The sequence below is a fragment of the Zootoca vivipara genome, chromosome 4, assembly GCF_965207765.1.
Source record: "Zootoca vivipara chromosome 4, rZooViv2.hap1.1, whole genome shotgun sequence".
NCBI classification, from domain to species: domain Eukaryota; kingdom Metazoa; phylum Chordata; class Lepidosauria; order Squamata; family Lacertidae; genus Zootoca; species Zootoca vivipara.
Genome location: NC_142587.1, coordinates 40080787 through 40098200, shown reverse-complemented (window position 1 = coordinate 40098200; position 17414 = coordinate 40080787). Strand labels below are relative to the sequence as shown.

Genomic DNA, 17414 nt, shown 5'->3' with positions numbered 1-17414 from the left:
CAGCTGTATAATCTAGGCAGTTTCTGATTGGAGCAGGGTTGTGTTTTGCTCAACAGTAACCGGTTATGAATCAAATATTTTCAGAAGAATCTTCTGCTGTAACGCGAAGTGGTTAATCATAACATTCCAAAGACATTGTGTGTTTCTAGTTAGTTGAGCTACAATTAATCAGTGTCTCTTTGCTAGATGCAAACCAATGGAATTCCTGCAGAAACTGTTCCAGGAAATGATTCTCATTTAGTTACAGAAGAACCAGTTAGCCTTTCCCAGTTGGTTTGCAGTGATCCAAGCAGTTTACCTCACTGGTTTCGGGAAACAGGATCAACGGATTAATCAAGAATGTATTCCATCATAGTACCTTTTACATTGAGTGTGGCCTATTAAAGCATTGCTGTAGTTCATAGTGTTCATTCATAGTGTTCCTTTTCTGTTTATGAATTCCAATTACTGAAATGTAGAGTGGAAAGTACATGTGAAAGTTAGCAGAAGCATGAGTACTGGGGACTCATCTTAGGCATTCTGCTCTCTTACTAATTCCTCCTTTGGCTTTACTGGCATTGCTATCGTGCTAAAAAAGGAGAAATATTTTTAGGCTGCTGGATATACACAACCCTACCAATGCATGTGAAAAATTCAATTAAGAGAGACCATAGATGGCAATGAAAGACAATATTTGTGTTTCCTTTCCACAATTTCCCATTATGTTTAGTTTCTATAGTTCCAGAATTGCATAGTTGGAATAGGAATTTTTGTGTGGAAGCAACATTTTTGTTTGTTTTCACCTACTTTATTTTCAGGCAGGAATGACAGCCAGTGGTTTCCACACAGTTGCGCAACAGACTTCCCCATGTTTCCTTTCCCCTGTCGCCCACCCCCACTTTTCGCCTGGTGTACTTTTGAGGATCCTCCAACCCCCTGGAGCAGAATTTGGAGCCACAGGGAAGGCTTCAGGGAGAGGGGAGGAAAGGGGGATGCCCCATTGCAGAAGGGGAAGTCTGCCAAGTGTTGTGTTTAAAACAAATGAACGTGGCATTTCCACTATTAACTTTGTATACGGTTAATGTGTTTTTATTGCACAGAGCCAAACTTGGAATGCCTCAGTTTTTAAGTCCAGAAGCTCAGAGTCTTCTCCGAATGCTTTTCAAGAGAAACCCTGCAAACAGATTAGGTAAAGAATTTAATTAAGTTATCTACTGCATACTTCAACATTAAGCTAAACAAATCCCTAATATATCTGCTGTTATGTTCATTGCTGACGACCTCGGATAGGAGCAGGTCCTGATGGAGTTGAGGAAATTAAGAGGCATCCATTTTTCTCCACAATAGACTGGAATGTAAGTACACACAATGGAGTAAAACACACTTACAACATTTCATGTTAATTGTGTTACAGCTTTCTAACGTGTTAAATGTATTTGTCTTAGAAATTGTACAGAAGAGAAATTAATCCACCATTTAAACCAGCAACTGGTAGACCTGAAGACACATTTTATTTTGACCCCGAATTTACAGCAAAAACTCCAAAAGGTAAGATATATATACTGTTCTCTCAGGTGGTTTGGGAAAGTTATGGTTTTAATCTTAATCACGTGCATCATTTTTAACTTTTATGAGTCTAGGGTATACAAATGAAATAAATCAGTCACATAGTTGCTATACATGAGAAACAGGCAAACAACCTCAATTTTGTGTTACTCCCATGGTTTTGTGTTACCTGACAGATAGGAGTCCTTTTAATCTGACTTGGGCATGCAGCAGGTCTTTCTTGCCAAGATCTTGTGTCCTTCATGTTCTACCAACATCGGTGTTGCATTTGGTTGGGATAGGGAAGATGGCCTTTTCAATTACCATTCCTGGTCTCCTGGGACTCAGTTTTTAGATAGGGAGGTCCGTCCCTTGTTGTTACCTTCCAGCACAATATGATGACTGAGTTGTTCCATCATGATTTGACCTGACAACTGACCAAAATGGTATGCCACTTTTTAAATATTCTGATCTTTGTTGCCTGTCATATTGTTGTTTTGTTCTGATCATAATTTGAAATGCATCTTTTTGTGCAAACTGCCTGAGGCATTTTTGTGAAATATTTCTAAAAGGGGAATATCTTAAATAAAATAAAATATTTTTTTCCCAGATTCACCTGGTATTCCACCTAGTGCTAATGCTCACCAACTTTTTCGGGGCTTCAGTTTTGTAGCTATTGCAACCGATGATGAAAGTCAAGCAATGCAGACATCTGTTGGGCACTCGATTGTTCAGGTGAATGTTCATTATGAAGTTAACTATTCGTATTGGCTGGTATTTAGGGGCCTGCAAGGAGATCAGATATTGTTTGTACAATATGTATGCACAAGCTGTGTGCCCAAAGGATAGATAATCAAGTTTCACATATATCTTATTGAAGGATTTCCACATGCGGAAAATGATATTTGGAAGCCCTTGCTGTGCAGAAGCCCATGGAAGTGGTTCTGTGACATTACTCTTTTTGTTATCTGTAGCTTGCTGTATCTCAAGAGCTCAAGCTACTTAATGTCTTGAAGTTATTTCCACATGCAAAGTAAACAAGTAGACTGCCTTTTCTCTCTCATATTCTGTCCTTGTTTTTGGCTCTATCAGTTTAATTTGAATAGCTGTTGCTAGTTATTTGCTCATAACAGACCAGTTTTCATTAAACATTTTATTTGCCTTTTTGTTATGTCCAATTCGAGCTAAAAATTATTTTCTGAATAAAACTATCAGTTAATAATGCTTTGGGGCACATAACCTTAAACAAGCCTTACACAAGCTGATGTCCTCTAGATACTATAGCTCAAAACAAATGGAGGGGACCAGGTTTGTGAATTAGTGTTGTGTGTGGAGGCTACAATGGAAAACTGTTTAATGGCTTCCATAGAAGCCAATGTAGCAATGTTTTAAAGTTAACTTCTATATTCCAGCTTGTTTGGAAGCGATTAAGCATAGTTCCCAGTTTGGATGCAATGGAAAATGATAGTTAATTGCAGCTTCCTTGCTTTTTGCCCCACACATGTAAAGGGAGGAGCAAATGAACTATACAGTATGCTGAACCAAGGGGTAATGTGAAAACCAGCCATTTGTGTCTTTCCACACTATTCAGTGTGTTTGAACATGTTATTCAGGCTGGAGAAGATGTGAAAATCAGAGTGGAAAATGCTTCCTTTTAAAAGTTTGATATTATTAGTTGTACAAACAATTCATTACTGATAAAGATTTGTTCTAAAATATAAAGAGCTAAATTGGATATTTGTAAAGAATGCATTAATTGATAATGTTATTTTGGTAGCAGTTACACAGGAACAGTATTCAGTTTACTGATGGATATGAAGTGAAACAAGATATAGGAGTTGGCTCCTATTCGGTGTGCAAGAGATGTATACATAAAGCAACAAATATGGAATATGCAGTAAAGGTAATTAATTGTTTCAAGCATACATAATGTTAGCACGTTCTCTGTGCACTGTGGTAATTGGGTAAGGGAGGCTGAGGAGCATTTTGAGGGCTTGTTATAGGCTTGTAGTGAGGTGACTTTGGCAGCTAAAGGAGTTTGAGAAAGTGGAAAAGCAGAAATCTGCAATCACCCAATTAATGAAAGAGCTTAGAAGGAAAACTGGTTTGAAGAAGGGTGGCTCTTCACACAAAAATGCTGTTTCAAATCCTCTGAGAGACTTAAAACAGTGGTTGTAGGTTTGAAACAATATTGACATTTGGAGTTAATAATATAGTTATTGGTTCAAATATGTTTGCTCTTTTAGATAATAGACAAGAGTAAAAGAGATCCCACAGAGGAAATAGAAATCCTGCTACGATACGGACAGCATCCAAATATTATTACTCTCAAAGATGTAAGTAGATGATTACAGCTTTATTGCAGTTCAGGCATAAATATGATGCTTTTGACATGTACAGTATTTAATTTTTCATTAGGAGCCTGCAAATTCACTTGCTACCGTAGGTTAGTGGAATGAAGATTATTATGCCTTTTGATTTCAGTGGATGTACTCGGAGTATGACTAAAGTTGGATACAACTCTGTGCACAATTGAGCACTTAAATAATGTGTTACACTTTTCAGGTGTACGATGATGGGAAATGTGTGTACCTGGTAACAGAACTTATGAAAGGAGGAGAGCTGTTGGACAAAATCCTTAGGCAAAAATTTTTTTCAGAAAGAGAAGCCAGTGCTGTTCTACTGACAATAACAAAAACTGTTGAATATCTTCATGCACAAGGAGTAAGTCTGCATTCTCAAGGGATATATTTTAAATGCACTACATGAGTTAATACAGTAGATAAGTTATTCCATTGTTATAGCTCTTAAAGCTTTTATTTTATTTTAAATTCTCCCATCTCTTGTGGTATTTTGGTCTGTAAGCATTAACTAATTACTGTAGATGCTAGTTTGCAATAGTTCGTTAGTTTGTGTAAAGATGGAAGAATAGGAACCCAAGAGCCAGTATATAACTTTTCAGTAGATATGGTGAATAAGGGGCAAACACACATAATTAATTTGTAAGAATGAATGCTCATATATATATATATATATATATATATATATATATATATATATCCCAAAATGATAGATGATAGGCTATGCTCAATTAATTATATTCTTTTTAAATGTGGAAGGACATACAAAATAAGAATTCCATGCTTTTAATAGAAACAACGGCCATGTTTGTTTGTTTGTTTGTTTGTTTGGTTTAGGTTGTACACAGAGACTTGAAACCTAGCAACATCCTTTATGTTGATGAATCTGGCAATCCAGAATCTATTCGAATTTGTGACTTTGGTTTTGCAAAGCAGCTGAGAGCAGAAAATGGCCTTCTAATGACTCCTTGTTACACAGCAAATTTTGTTGCTCCTGAGGTAACTATCAGTAGAGTTCTTTGGTATGGAGGTGAGAGTGTGCAGTCTTATGACCTGCTTCTGATTCCTTAACTTGGGTAAAGTTACATGTGTCCTGGGCTTCTGTTTTGGTCACACTGTGGCCCTATATATTGTGCTGGGCATGTGCTGGGCAAGCCACAGTGCTTTTCAGAGTTAGAGGTAGAACACAAGGCATTCCCGCTCCCTCTTTTTAAGATTGTTGATACAACATCAAGTGGTGCAACAAGTGATTTAATGCTTTGTTTACCTCCTGGTTATTAAGCAGAAACAATATAGTTCCTCCCTCTTTCAGTGTACTTTTATACTGATGTAGTCTTTTGAGGGTTCTTATTTTACTTGAACAGAATTTTCCTGTTTCATATTTCTTTTTGCAGCCCTGTGGTGGCTGTACAGTGGAATTGTCTTCACCCTGTGTGCTTGCTTCAGTGGAGTGACTTTTTAAATAACTCACACATTTTTTTCCTTAAATGTATAATAGGAGATGCTCACTCCTTCAATACTTGCACATTTTAGGTAGTAATAATAATAATGGGCAACATCCAGTGCTATCTGCCTGCTTGTGCAATAGAGCTTCTGGTATCACCTCTCCCCCTCTAGCCATTGGGCCCCCAAAATCTGCTCTGGGGGGTCCCCCACCATCTGGAGCAGATGTTGGATCTGTGCAGGGGGCTGTGGGGAAAGAAGAGGGGTAGAAGAAAAACTGTTGACGAGTGGATGCCTGCTTGTACTGCATTGGATTCCACCCATTTTTCATAACCAAAGGAATTGGCTTTTCCTACAGAAACTAATGAAAACATTGCTTTCCATAGGTTTTAAAAAGGCAAGGCTATGATGCTGCATGTGACATATGGAGCCTTGGTGTTCTGCTTTATACAATGCTGACTGGGTATGTTTGTAGGTTCTAAGTTGGAAATTGTTACATTAATTTATAAAAGTGGATTAGAGGTTCTTGTAGCTTTTCATCTCAGAATTTCAAAACTAAGTTGATATTCTCTTGCAGCAAGTGTGTGTCCACAAGGTATTGCCTGTGTATATACTCTGTCCTGCTCTGTTACCTTGAGATCTGTTCATGTCCCCTTGTTGTTGTGCTGTGATTTCTTGTTCCTTCTCCCCAGTCATTCAGATAGTGGTGATGAGAGATCAGGGCTAATAGCAATACTGAATAGGTTTCAGTATTTTCTATATAAAATTAGTATTTTGCTTTCTAATAATAAATGATAGTAATTTTATTATTTCCTGCCCTGCCCATCTGACTGGGTTGCCCCAGTCACTCTCGGTGGCTTCCAGTATATACAAAAACATAATAAAACATTAAACGTTACAGGACTGCCTTCAGATGTATTCTGAAGGTTGTATAGTTACTTATCCCCTTGGCATATGATGGGAGGGCATTCCACAGGGTGGGTGCCACTATCGAAAAGCCCCTCTGCCTGGTCTGCTGACTTTCCTAAGTCTGCTGAACTCACTAAGATGACAAGCTACTTCCTAACATGAATTTCCCCATAATATGAAAATGCGTTACTATTTTAGTGTCATTGCAAGTTGTAGTAGTTGGAAGTTAACAAGGAACTCAAAATCTTTGGATTTTTATTATTATTTTTAGCTACACTCCATTTGCAAATGGTCCTGATGATACTCCAGAAGAAATTTTGGCACGAATAGGCAGTGGAAAGTTCTCTCTCAGTGGTGGATACTGGAATTCTGTTTCAGATACAGCAAAGGTAGTACTGTATATATGTTCTATCCATTGTATGTTAGATGTGTTTTTGAATAACGTTTCATGGCGACATCTGAAATAGTCAACAATTTATTGTTTAACCAATTAGGTGATTATAAGATTACATCACTGTAGATAATCAAAGTTGAGCATTTAAATAAAATTAAGTCCATGATAAAAGAAACGAGGCAAGTGGGCACCCCTTGCTTTAGATCCAGAGAGAGATCAGCAGAACTCTCCTCCTGCAACAGCACTTTCTTGACTCCTGCAACCCCTTGAAAGCCTCTGCTGAGAGTCTAGCATTCTCTGGAATGATATGTGATGGTACATGAAACTGAGGTCAGAAGACACAATTTGTTTCCTCCCTTTACATCACTTATTTGGAAGTAAATGCACACACTTGGAGGTATGCAGCTGCAAGAATTGGGGAAGCACTCTTCCAGGATTAGGGAAATGTCTTCAGCTGAATTGTCTTCAGCTGAATAGAACTTAATGAGGATGGAGGTACTTGCAATCAGGGTAAAGATATGAGGCAGTAGAAAGATGCACTGATGCCTTATCTGCAGATGCAGAAAGTGGGGGAGAGGAGGAGCTAAGCAAAAAGGGACAAAGCTTGCTGAAAACAGAAGATGCTCTCAGCCACCCACTAAGTTACAGACCATACTTAGGATATTTGGGGAGCATGTCACTAATCTTATAAATTATAAATGAATATGTATTTCCTTCCAGTGATAGAAGTTGCAGACTTTGTCTTTAAATTTGGTGGACACTACAACTTAAACAAATAAACCACAATTGGAACTCTAGAATGTTGCTGAATAGTGATTTATTTAAAGTAGTATCCTCCAGATGTTTTTAATAAGTCTCTCTGGATTCCTGCTCCTCTTTCTTGATAACAGACCTTTATCCCTATAGCATTTTAAAATATACAGTATTTGGAAATATGAGAAATGAATAATCTGAAACAGTTTTATCTGAGTGTACGTAGTTTTATGAGATTCAAAATCTTAGATTTGTTGCCTATTTTAAGCCTTAAACAAATGCCTAATTAGTTCTGTTATATTATTAATAGGACTTGGTTTCGAAAATGCTTCATGTTGACCCTCATCAGAGGTTGACTGCTGCCCAGGTCTTGAGACATCCATGGATTGTCCACTGTGACCAGTTGCCTCAGTTCCAGCTAAACAGGCAAGATGCTCCACATCTTGTGAAGGTAAAAATACGCATTTGTATGACTGTGTTTTTTCATTCTCTCCCCCCCCCCCCCTTAAAACTGCCTGCATCTCCTTCCATTTTCCCAAGTACCCTGTCACTGGCTGCACTCCCATTCCATAGTGTCCCATTACTATTCCTACCTCTTGACCCATTAAACTGCAGTTTCTACTTCCATTTTGTTGTTTGTGCCGGCTAGATTTTCTGAGGTTACATACCTCTTGCAGCACTGATTGGCTGAAATTCAATAATAGTACTTCCATCACTGAGGAAACAAACTGTTATACTGTTAAATAGGGAGTCCCTTCTCTATAGCTTAAATCACAATTCAGTTATAGATGTCTGTGGATTCAGTAACAATGTAAAAATGTACCTATTTTGTATTATTCTATTTGTCGCCAGCTCTGGGCCTGCAGCATCAAAATGTAAAAATGCACAATAGAATACGGAACATGGAGTGATTAGAGCAGGCATCCCCAAACTCGGCCCTCCAGATGTTTTGGGATTACAACTCCCATCACCCCTAGCTAACAGGACCAGTGGTCAGGGATGATGGGAAATGTAGTCCCAAAACATCTGGAGGGCCAAGTTTGGGGATGCCTGGATTAGAGAGTCCTTCTCCCTAGGCTTACAATCTAAAAGACACAAAGGAAAAGGAATTGGTAGTGGGGGAAAGAAAACTCAAGTCACTATATCCCTAGACACTGTGGGCAATGTGAACCAAAATGACACAAAATAAATCTAGAGATGTGCAAATGAAGCTTAAGTGTTAAAAAAAGTTGGATTTGTGAAGAGTGGGTTGACTTGCACATTATAACGTGGTGCTTGTTTAAACTAAAAATAGCCCCTAATCACTTCTATTGATTTTGAATCACATTACAATTATTTTTTCAACCTTTTTATTTTTTAGGGTGCCATGGCTGCTACATACTCAGCGTTGAACCGCAATCAGTCGCCAGTTTTAGAGCCAGTGGGCCGTTCTACCCTTGCTCAACGAAGAGGAGTCAAAAAAATTACCTCAACTGCCCTGTGAAGTGACCTTAGTTGAAAAATGTGGTACCATAATACGATGATAGCACAAATCATGGCAACAGGTAGCACATATCCAAGATACCTGCAAGCACACTGTTCCAGCTGGTACCTATTATGCTGCTGCTCCTGCTTTCATCTGTTCTTGCTTTAAACTATCAGTGGCAAAATATTGCCCTTCAGATGGAATATAAAGTGGAATCAATGGGAAATGAACTATTCATGGAGATAGTAGAATTCCATACACCCATCACATCAAATACACTGAATGAAGCACTCTCTCCCCATATAGCATTATTTTTATAGGGAATATTTTTACTTTAAAATATTCTTCGTTACATGTATGGATGGACAGTTTATGTTAAGCACTTAGCTTAAACAGTATGTTTATATTAGCACTGTATTATTTGTGCCATCCAACATTTTATATGTTTTTTGTAAACTTTTCATAAGCAGTACATTTCTGTACTGTTTCCTTTTACATGCCTTCTATTTAGACTAATTAAATTTGACAATTATGTTTGATTAAATGGTTAATCAACATGGTTAACATCTCTAAAGCAGCTTGACTGTTAAACAGCTATTGAATGTAATTCTGTGAATGTGTTTTGTGTATGTCTCTCCGCAGACATATGGTTAGAAGTCATGGGAATCCAGAGCTGTTGATGGCACATTAGGTTTCTCACCATCAGAGATGTGGAATTGAATCTGTACTGACATGAAAAAGCAACTATGTATCTCTAGTGTGCATGTCCTTTTTGTGGACATCAGACGCCATGGCAAAATAGTTTAACCAGTTTTGTTGTGTTTAGTTGTAATTGGTCATCTAAAACCCAAAACTTTGCTGCTTCAAGAGTAGGGATAAATCTTCCACAGAGCTAAACTGAAATAGGGTGGGAAATGTAACATTTAAAGCTAAAGCAGTGCATTATATATTAAAGAGCATGCCAGAAAAATATAAAAGGGGGGGGATCAGGAAATTGTACTTAGGAGGTTGGCTGAACTTGGGCTATTTTCAGCTTGCAATCCAAAGCAGAATGGCATTTGAGTTGAATGGGGATGTGCCCAGTGTCTTCAACCTTTCCTAGTGGCTCTGCTATTAGCATTGGACTTTTGGTCATTGCTAGTCAATCAGCTGGCCAGCTGAGGCTACAATCCTAACCACACACAACTAATGACTAAGCCTGCAGTGGGGCCTGGACTTTGTTTTTATTATTTTAATGAGAAAGTGGGGAAAGGTCTGTGTTCCCAGCTTGTTTGAATTGTCTTTGAGTACTTGTTTTCTGGGAAATATTGAAGTTGTATTTACTAAAAAAAATCGATATGTTGAAGTACAGCATAATTTTGACGGATCATCCCAGAGTTCTGCCAAAGATTTTTTTTATTTAATAGTAATGTTTCTGAGTTTTGACAACAATTTAGTCCTAATTCAGTGTGCTAAACAAAATAGCAGCAAGATAGGCAGTGAGTAGTAGTTTTCTTGGGTCTTACAAATGCTTACCTTTTCTAAGGTCACTCAGCCCCATATAGTATTTTAGTCTTCCTCTTGTAGTAACTTCTAGTGCTTTGCATCATGCCTTGCCTTACAAACTCATGCAATTCCTTTCGTTTTGTTGTTTCAGGTTATTTTATTTTTTATTTATAAATAGCATTTCAAAAGCATGCTTTTTCTTTCCTTCCACATCAGACTAGTCTGCAAATCAAGCCTGTGCTTAGAAGTTGCTAATCTAACCACCCAGAGGCCTTTAATTTACTATCTTTTTATTTGTTGTGTTTTGAAATCCAGTTTTCTTCTGTTACTTTTAAATAATTAGACAAGTTGCCAGCAATCTTCCTTGGAGCAACAAATCAAAAATTGCTCATCCCCTCTGTCCTCAATCTCATAGTTAAAGAGACAATTGTTACTCAATGACATTTCATATAGATGTGGTAGTACTAAAATATCTGGGCAGTTAACATCCCTTATTCTTCATTCATGTGATTTGGAGTGTTCTGTGCAAAGAATGAGCCAGCTACCTTTTCCAGTTGGGTTTCCTGAATATTGTCTCTGAAGTATTGATCCAATATTGTGGATTCAGAGTATCAGCATAGGAAGTGGTGCTGGGGGGGCTGCAGGGGGAATTGGCAGAAATCTCCCTCTCCTCCTGTGGAAGCCTCTGCTGTTTCTCAGACCCCTTTTTAGTGGAAAGGTGGAAAGGCAATACCTAGACCCAAACATCTTATGCTTCTTTTACTCTATTTTTAATCAGATATTTTCAATAGGCTGCTGTCTTAGCTCTGTGGTCCTGCGTGTATTTCATTCTTAACTAGACTGGTCCTCAACTACTAGTTGATCAGCACAATAATACCTCTGAAGCACTTATGACACAATTCATAAACACAATTCATAAACAGACATTCCATTTGTGTCTCTTGACTTTTGAAGAGACTAGCTAAAAAAACTCAGCATTTTTTTAAAAATTCCCCCAGTTTCCCACAAATAACTTAAATCAACCCAAAGGAAGGAAGCATATTATTTCCATGGTCAAGTTTATTCAGTCTTGTCATAGATGGGCTAGCTTAAGTTGTAACATAGCTATCATATCTTAAATTTGATAAGGATGCTAAAATGCTTGCAGCTATTGGCTAAAATCCAGTATTTTGGCAAATCATTTAAAAATAATTCAATAGCAATGTAATAGATATCAATAATGGTATAGGGCCTTGGTCTCATTGCCATTAACAAACAGTTGCCTTGGGAAACTGAACTGATTTCTTGGAATAACTTGGGCTTTCTACCTGTGATCTCAAATTAGTTAACACATTTCACGAACCTGTAGGAAACTGTTCTAGTCTTGTGCAAAGGAAGACCTCTTTCAGGGATTGCTTTGTCATTGAGGGGTTTTTTTTCTCAGAGCTTTAAAGATGCTCGTCTTTTTGCACTTGCGTTAGATCTATTCATAACAGTCGTCATTCTGCTTTGGTAGCTTTGCTCTTGAGAAAGAGGCGTGTCTTAATTTAAATCATTCCCTTTATGTTATGTTTACAAAATAACTTTGCACAGTTGGATTCAAGTATATCCAGTCTTGCATCGTTCGCTTGGGCTTTGCGACATCCAGCTTCTCATCTGGGGCCACTCATGCTGCAACCCCACTTACTAGATAGTAAGCCCTGATCAACACAATAGGTTTTATTTCTGAGTAAATATGCAACAGAATTGCACTGTAAATCTTAAAATGTTACTCTTGAGTAAAAACTCACCTGACCCTAGAAAAATGTGAACTACTTTAGGCTAGTGTTCGTTACTATGTCTCCCTAGAATGAAATTCAGTTGTTCATCTAAGCATCGCTGCTCCAGCAGAACTTTTCCACTAATGAAGGAAGAAGAATGGGGATTATTTGTTGATTTTCCCGCTCCTCCTCCTCTCCAGAACTAATTTTCAGGGGCACTGAGGGCCATAGGCAGGAGGGGGAGTCCAGAAAAAGACCTCCCCTCTTCCTCTGTTAGCAGGTGCCACCTGCCGGATCACAGTCCTTGCGCTTGTGTAGGGGCAGCAATTAGTTAGTCCCTAGTTACTAACTTACACCCTTTTTCTTATACAAGCACTCCTTCCTCTACCTAAACTCTGCTTTATAACAAGTTAGCTAACTGGACAACACCTACAGCAATAACGTTGGCTTGTTTCAGACAAGACACATCCATATCCAAATACAGTATTTTTTTACTGTCTATATACAGAGCCTAGGGCTTGCCATTCAGAAGGTCAGCGGTTCGAATCCCTGTGACGGTGTGAGCTCCCGTTGCTCAGTCCCAGCTCCTGCCAACCTAGCAGTTTGAAAGCACGTTGAAAGTGCAAGTAGATAAATAGGCACTGTTCCGGTGGGAAGGTAAACAGTGTTTCCGTGTGCTGCTCTGGTTTGCCAGAAGCAGCTTAGTCATGCTGGCCCCATGACCCGGGAAAATTGTCTGCGGACAAACGCCAGCTCCCTCGGTCAGTAAAGTAAGATGAGCGCTGCAGCCCCAGAGTCGTTCACAACTGGACTTAACTGTCAGGGGTACCTTTACCTTTTAATGCATTAATATGGGAATGGAAAATGGTTTCTGTGTTGCACTGACTGTCTCATACCCACAGGAGAATCAGAATCCTCCAAAAAAAGATGTATAGGTGCACATGATTCGGAAGATAAGTTGTACTGCTTCAATTTTGGCTTTTTTTGAATACTTCAGGCAGTGATCAGGGAGGCTCATTTTCATTTTCTGTAAAAAACGTCTCTCAGCTAACGGAAACATATTTAAATTTAAGAAACCATTGATTTGGTTGGCCTTATTTTACACATGGATATGCTCACCCAAGCTCAGTTATATGCTAGAAACTATTTAACAACAAGTAATTTTACAGTTCCTCTAGTGATCACAAACCTCTTCCCTTCAGCGCTATTGGTAGACTGATTTCTTAAAGGTTTTAAACCAAAGTATAATATTTGCAACTACTGTAAAATATAACTGCAAAATCATGTTACTTTTTATATCTGAGAGGAACCACCAGTCTACTGCTGTTGCTTCCTGTCTGTGGCTTAAAATATTGGTATCAACAATGCAGTTATCACTGAAGCTCCCCAAATATTCAAGAAATCATGCCCTTACTAAATTTGATTGAATTGTCAAACTAGTTGCTTTAAAATGGCAAAAGGCAAACTCATTTAGAGTGTTTAGGACTGTTGACTTACCCAAGATTTTTGGAGTGTAAGTTTGAAAAAAATAATTCACAATAAAATAGCCCAACTCAGTCCTTTAATCCTTTCACTGATGATCACCTGCATAGCTCAGTTGGTTAGAACATGGTGCTGAAAAACCCTTTCACTGGTCTTCACTTGCTCACATTTTCCCTTCCACAAAGTTAATATTCCCTGTGTATTCATAACTGTGGTAAGAGAAATAAATATGCCTACTTAGATTCAGCATTGGCACCCTTGAAACCACTTTAAAATGTCAGGACCCTTAAGACACTCATATGAATGTAAAGAAGTTACATTTTCATTACTCTCAATATATAAACTGGATATTCTGAATTTATTGCTACCTGATAGAGAGGTGGCAAGAACCTGTCAGCTTAATTTATATCTCTGGTAATATGAAGCAGCTTTCCAAGGCCCAACAAGCCACCCTGACAAGATGTCAAACCGCAGGATTTTCCTCAAATAAGCACTATACTGGTTTTATGACATCTCAAAAGTACTCTTTACTGTATTTTCTTTTCCTTACAAGGTATGATATGGAAAGAAAGAAAGGGCTTGAGAACTGCAGTTGGGTGTCCAGCAAAACAAAATAAATTAGTAGTTATGTTCTCAATATCCGAGCAGGAGAAAACTGAGATTTCCTACAATAGTTCTTGTTAGATTAGCTGTCAAGACCAAGCAAGCAAAGTATTTAAAATTGATTTTTAAATACAGAATCAGGGCATAAGGAAATAATTGTATGTAGTTTTGTTGTAGTAAATGTAGTAGATGAACTGAAGCATTGCTTTTCTGGTAATGGAAAGGAAGGTTTTGTTCAGAGGCATGTGAATCCTAGGTAAGCAGTAATGAATGGCTTTTAACTCATGAAAGTGATGTATATGATTAGCTTTATCTTTATACTTCTGACCTAGGGAAAGTGCACTCATGAGGGATGTAATTATTTTAACAGTTTTAGTGAAGGGAGGGGGAATCTACTTAAGAGATTTTTTTTAATATCAGAAAATATTTTTCTACAGTTATGTACAATCATTCTTTATATTGACTTCTTCAGCATGGCATGCAAGTCTAAGGTACAACAAAAGGACCTGGCTGTATTGTACCTTTAGAGAGTAGAAAATTAAAATAGCATCTGTTGGATGCTTTTGTTAGCATCATGGAACTGAAGTGCTGATAAGGAGACTAAAGGACTGATAACTTCTGATGGTTTTATGGAGAGCTATGTATGTTTTAAAAAAATACTGTATATGTGTAATCGGAAATGTTCCAGATATAACCACAGATGAGCCTTGAAAGATACAATTGCTTGTATCCTTGTCAAAGGGCAGGTTTTGTAGTCTTCAAAAGAAATTGAATTTATACAGCAAATAAACTTTCAAAGATATATTAATGTGTGAGTTTCAAGTAATCTGCCACTTCTCTCATTACAAAACAAGTATTATTCATTAGTTGCGTGATTCTTAGCTTGTTCACATTATGTTGTATGGAATAGAGTCTCCTCCCTGCTCTCAAGCCTACTGTGCATGCCTGAATAAGTAGGAGAGGTGCCCACAAAGAATAGTTGGCAAACATGCCAAACTAACGCTTTTAGACTTCTGTAGTAAATTAATAATTTCAAGAGCAGGCAGATGCTGTGTTACAGACTTGCATGGCCTTCACGTCCAAAGTCCAGCATAACCCGGTTTCTTCCAGCCACCTTCAGAAACTACTTATGATTATGCTCGCCTCTGGAGCAGGCCTCTTCCTGCACCAAAGCTTTGTGTAACCAATGAGAAACTCCCTACTGCAGCTAATCCCAGTGGAACTTGGTTGGACTGTCAGGGAGACCCACTTGCAAAGGAGCAATTAGGAAATTTAGGGAAGATCCAGCTCATGGGCCCTACTGCCAAATGAAAACATGGAGGGAAAATAAAATTCTATGAGCAAATGGGAGATCCATTCATCTGATCAGCAAGTATAAATGATCTTGAACCACCTAAAGATTCACAGGGTTTTCATTTGCTGGTAAGTTTTATATATTTTTGTCTTCCAAAATGCCAGTTTTTAAGAAGTCAAATATTTTACTTCATTGGTATGAAATCTCCCATCCAACCTCCCTCCCTGTGCTGCATATTCTGGCATGGAACATACCAAGAAAAAAAATAAACACCACACAATTCAATTGTTGATAAGTATATTCATAGCTGTGTGGAGTCCCATCCACAGGGAAACGGGGGTGGGGTGGTGGTGCCGCTACATATTGTTAACAGTGGTGTGCTAAATTAGGCCTCTACAGTGACACTGGATTTCTGATGCCCTTGCCTTGACAAACCAGTCGACTGCTGATCTCTCTTTGCTGCTGCAAACTGATGAAGCTATAATCTAGAACTGTGACTTTCAAATTCTGAGCTAGAGAACAGGAGTTCTTCGAATAAGATCTTCAATAAGATAATAGTGGATAAGTTTCCGTGAAATGCAGTTTGCCAGGCCATAGCAATCTGCCTCTGTGATCTGCAACTACAGTGGTACCTCGGTTTAACTACACAATTGGTTCCGGAAGTCTGTTCATAAACTGAAGCGTTCATAAACTGAAGTGAACTTTCCCATTGAAAGTAATGGAAAGTGGATTAATCCGTTTCAGATGGGTCCGCAGAGTAATCAACCTGAAGCGTACTTAACCCAAAGCATGGGTGTAATTGGTTCCGGAAGTCTGTTCATAAACTGAAGCGTTCATAAACTGAAGCGAACTTTCCCATTGAAAGTAATGGAATGTGAATTAATCCGTTCCAGATGGGTCCGCGGCGTTCATAAACTGAAAATTCGTAAACCGAGGTGTTCATAAACCTAGGTTCCACTGTACAGGATAAGAGTTCAGTATATTCTATTTAGAGCAGGGGAAGTTAATGTAGTGCCTCCAGATGTTGCTAGAGTAGAAGAAACACCACGGTACACCTGCATCAGCACAACTGGACTCCTTCATTTGCCCCATCTACAACAAAAACATGTCTTCTCTGTATTGGTCTCTACAGCCACAATAGGTGCTCACAATGGTTCGACTTTATCCCTGAAGGCTCACACTTCCATTGTCTCCAGGATGCCAACCAGAATTCTCATCTTTCCTGACATTTTGCCATGTTGGCTGGGGATGATGGGAACTGGAGCCCAACGATATGTGAAAGGTCACAGGGATCTCACCTCTGATGTAGACTATGTTCTCAGTTGTATATTGGACCTAGTCATTGCCCTATAGACCAAGTACTGTGTACAGAATGGCTTTAGAAAAGTTCCCTAAATCTTTTCTTATACACAAGATTCATTGGACAAGATAAAAGTCTCTAAAATATAACTTCTTTTTTAAGGTCTGATGAAAACCCCCACAATCTATAAACATTTGTCCAACAAATCAGCTGGACAAGAGTAATTGAATTTGAAAATGACTGAGCTAGGCTGTCAGAGCTACGTTTATTTTTCTCACTGTCCACAAATTAGCATTATATCTAAAAGAAAGGTCAAAATCAAGAGTTGGGACAATACATCTATTAGGATCAATCAAGTTAAAAAATAAGAGCAAGCTTTCTTCAGAACACTCCCAATTGTCAGGCAAAGGGGGGGGGGAGAGAAGAAAAGCTGCCCTGAGATTGAAGAAATATAATCTGCATTTAACAGAGCACAGAAGATAGAGTTAGTGTAAGTAGATAAACAGGTACCACTCCGGTGGGAAGGTGAACAGCATTTTCGTGTGCTGCTCTGGTTTCGGTGTTCTGTTGCACCAGAAGCGGCTTAAGTCATGCTGGCCACATGACCCAGAAAATGCTGGCTCCCTTGGCCTGTAAAGCGAGATGAGCACTGCAACCCCAGAG

At 38.5% G+C, this 17414-nt stretch overlaps 1 protein-coding gene across 3 annotated transcripts in view; it reads left to right on the top strand.

Moving 5' to 3' along the window:
* The window catches only part of RPS6KA3 (ribosomal protein S6 kinase A3), a 44386-nt gene extending 29427 nt beyond the window's left edge, over nt 1–14959 (top strand). The window contains exons 11-22 of one of the 3 annotated variants that reach the window (XM_035114889.3): nt 1080–1168; nt 1270–1334; nt 1425–1527; nt 2135–2259; nt 3305–3427; nt 3771–3860; nt 4090–4248; nt 4722–4883; nt 5714–5790; nt 6508–6625; nt 7694–7834; nt 8744–14959. In XM_035114889.3, coding sequence (XP_034970780.1) covers nt 1080–1168; nt 1270–1334; nt 1425–1527; nt 2135–2259; nt 3305–3427; nt 3771–3860; nt 4090–4248; nt 4722–4883; nt 5714–5790; nt 6508–6625; nt 7694–7834; nt 8744–8866 — 1375 coding nt within the window. In that variant the 3' untranslated portion in view covers nt 8867–14959. Of the gene's footprint in view, nt 1–1079; nt 1169–1269; nt 1335–1424; nt 1528–2134; nt 2260–3301; nt 3428–3770; nt 3861–4089; nt 4249–4721; nt 4884–5713; nt 5791–6507; nt 6626–7693; nt 7835–8743 lie in introns of all 3 variants that reach the window. The other 2 variants (XM_035114888.3, XM_088667786.1) reach the window with 2 other exon arrangements.
* Nucleotides 14960–17414: the final 2455 nt, after the last annotated feature.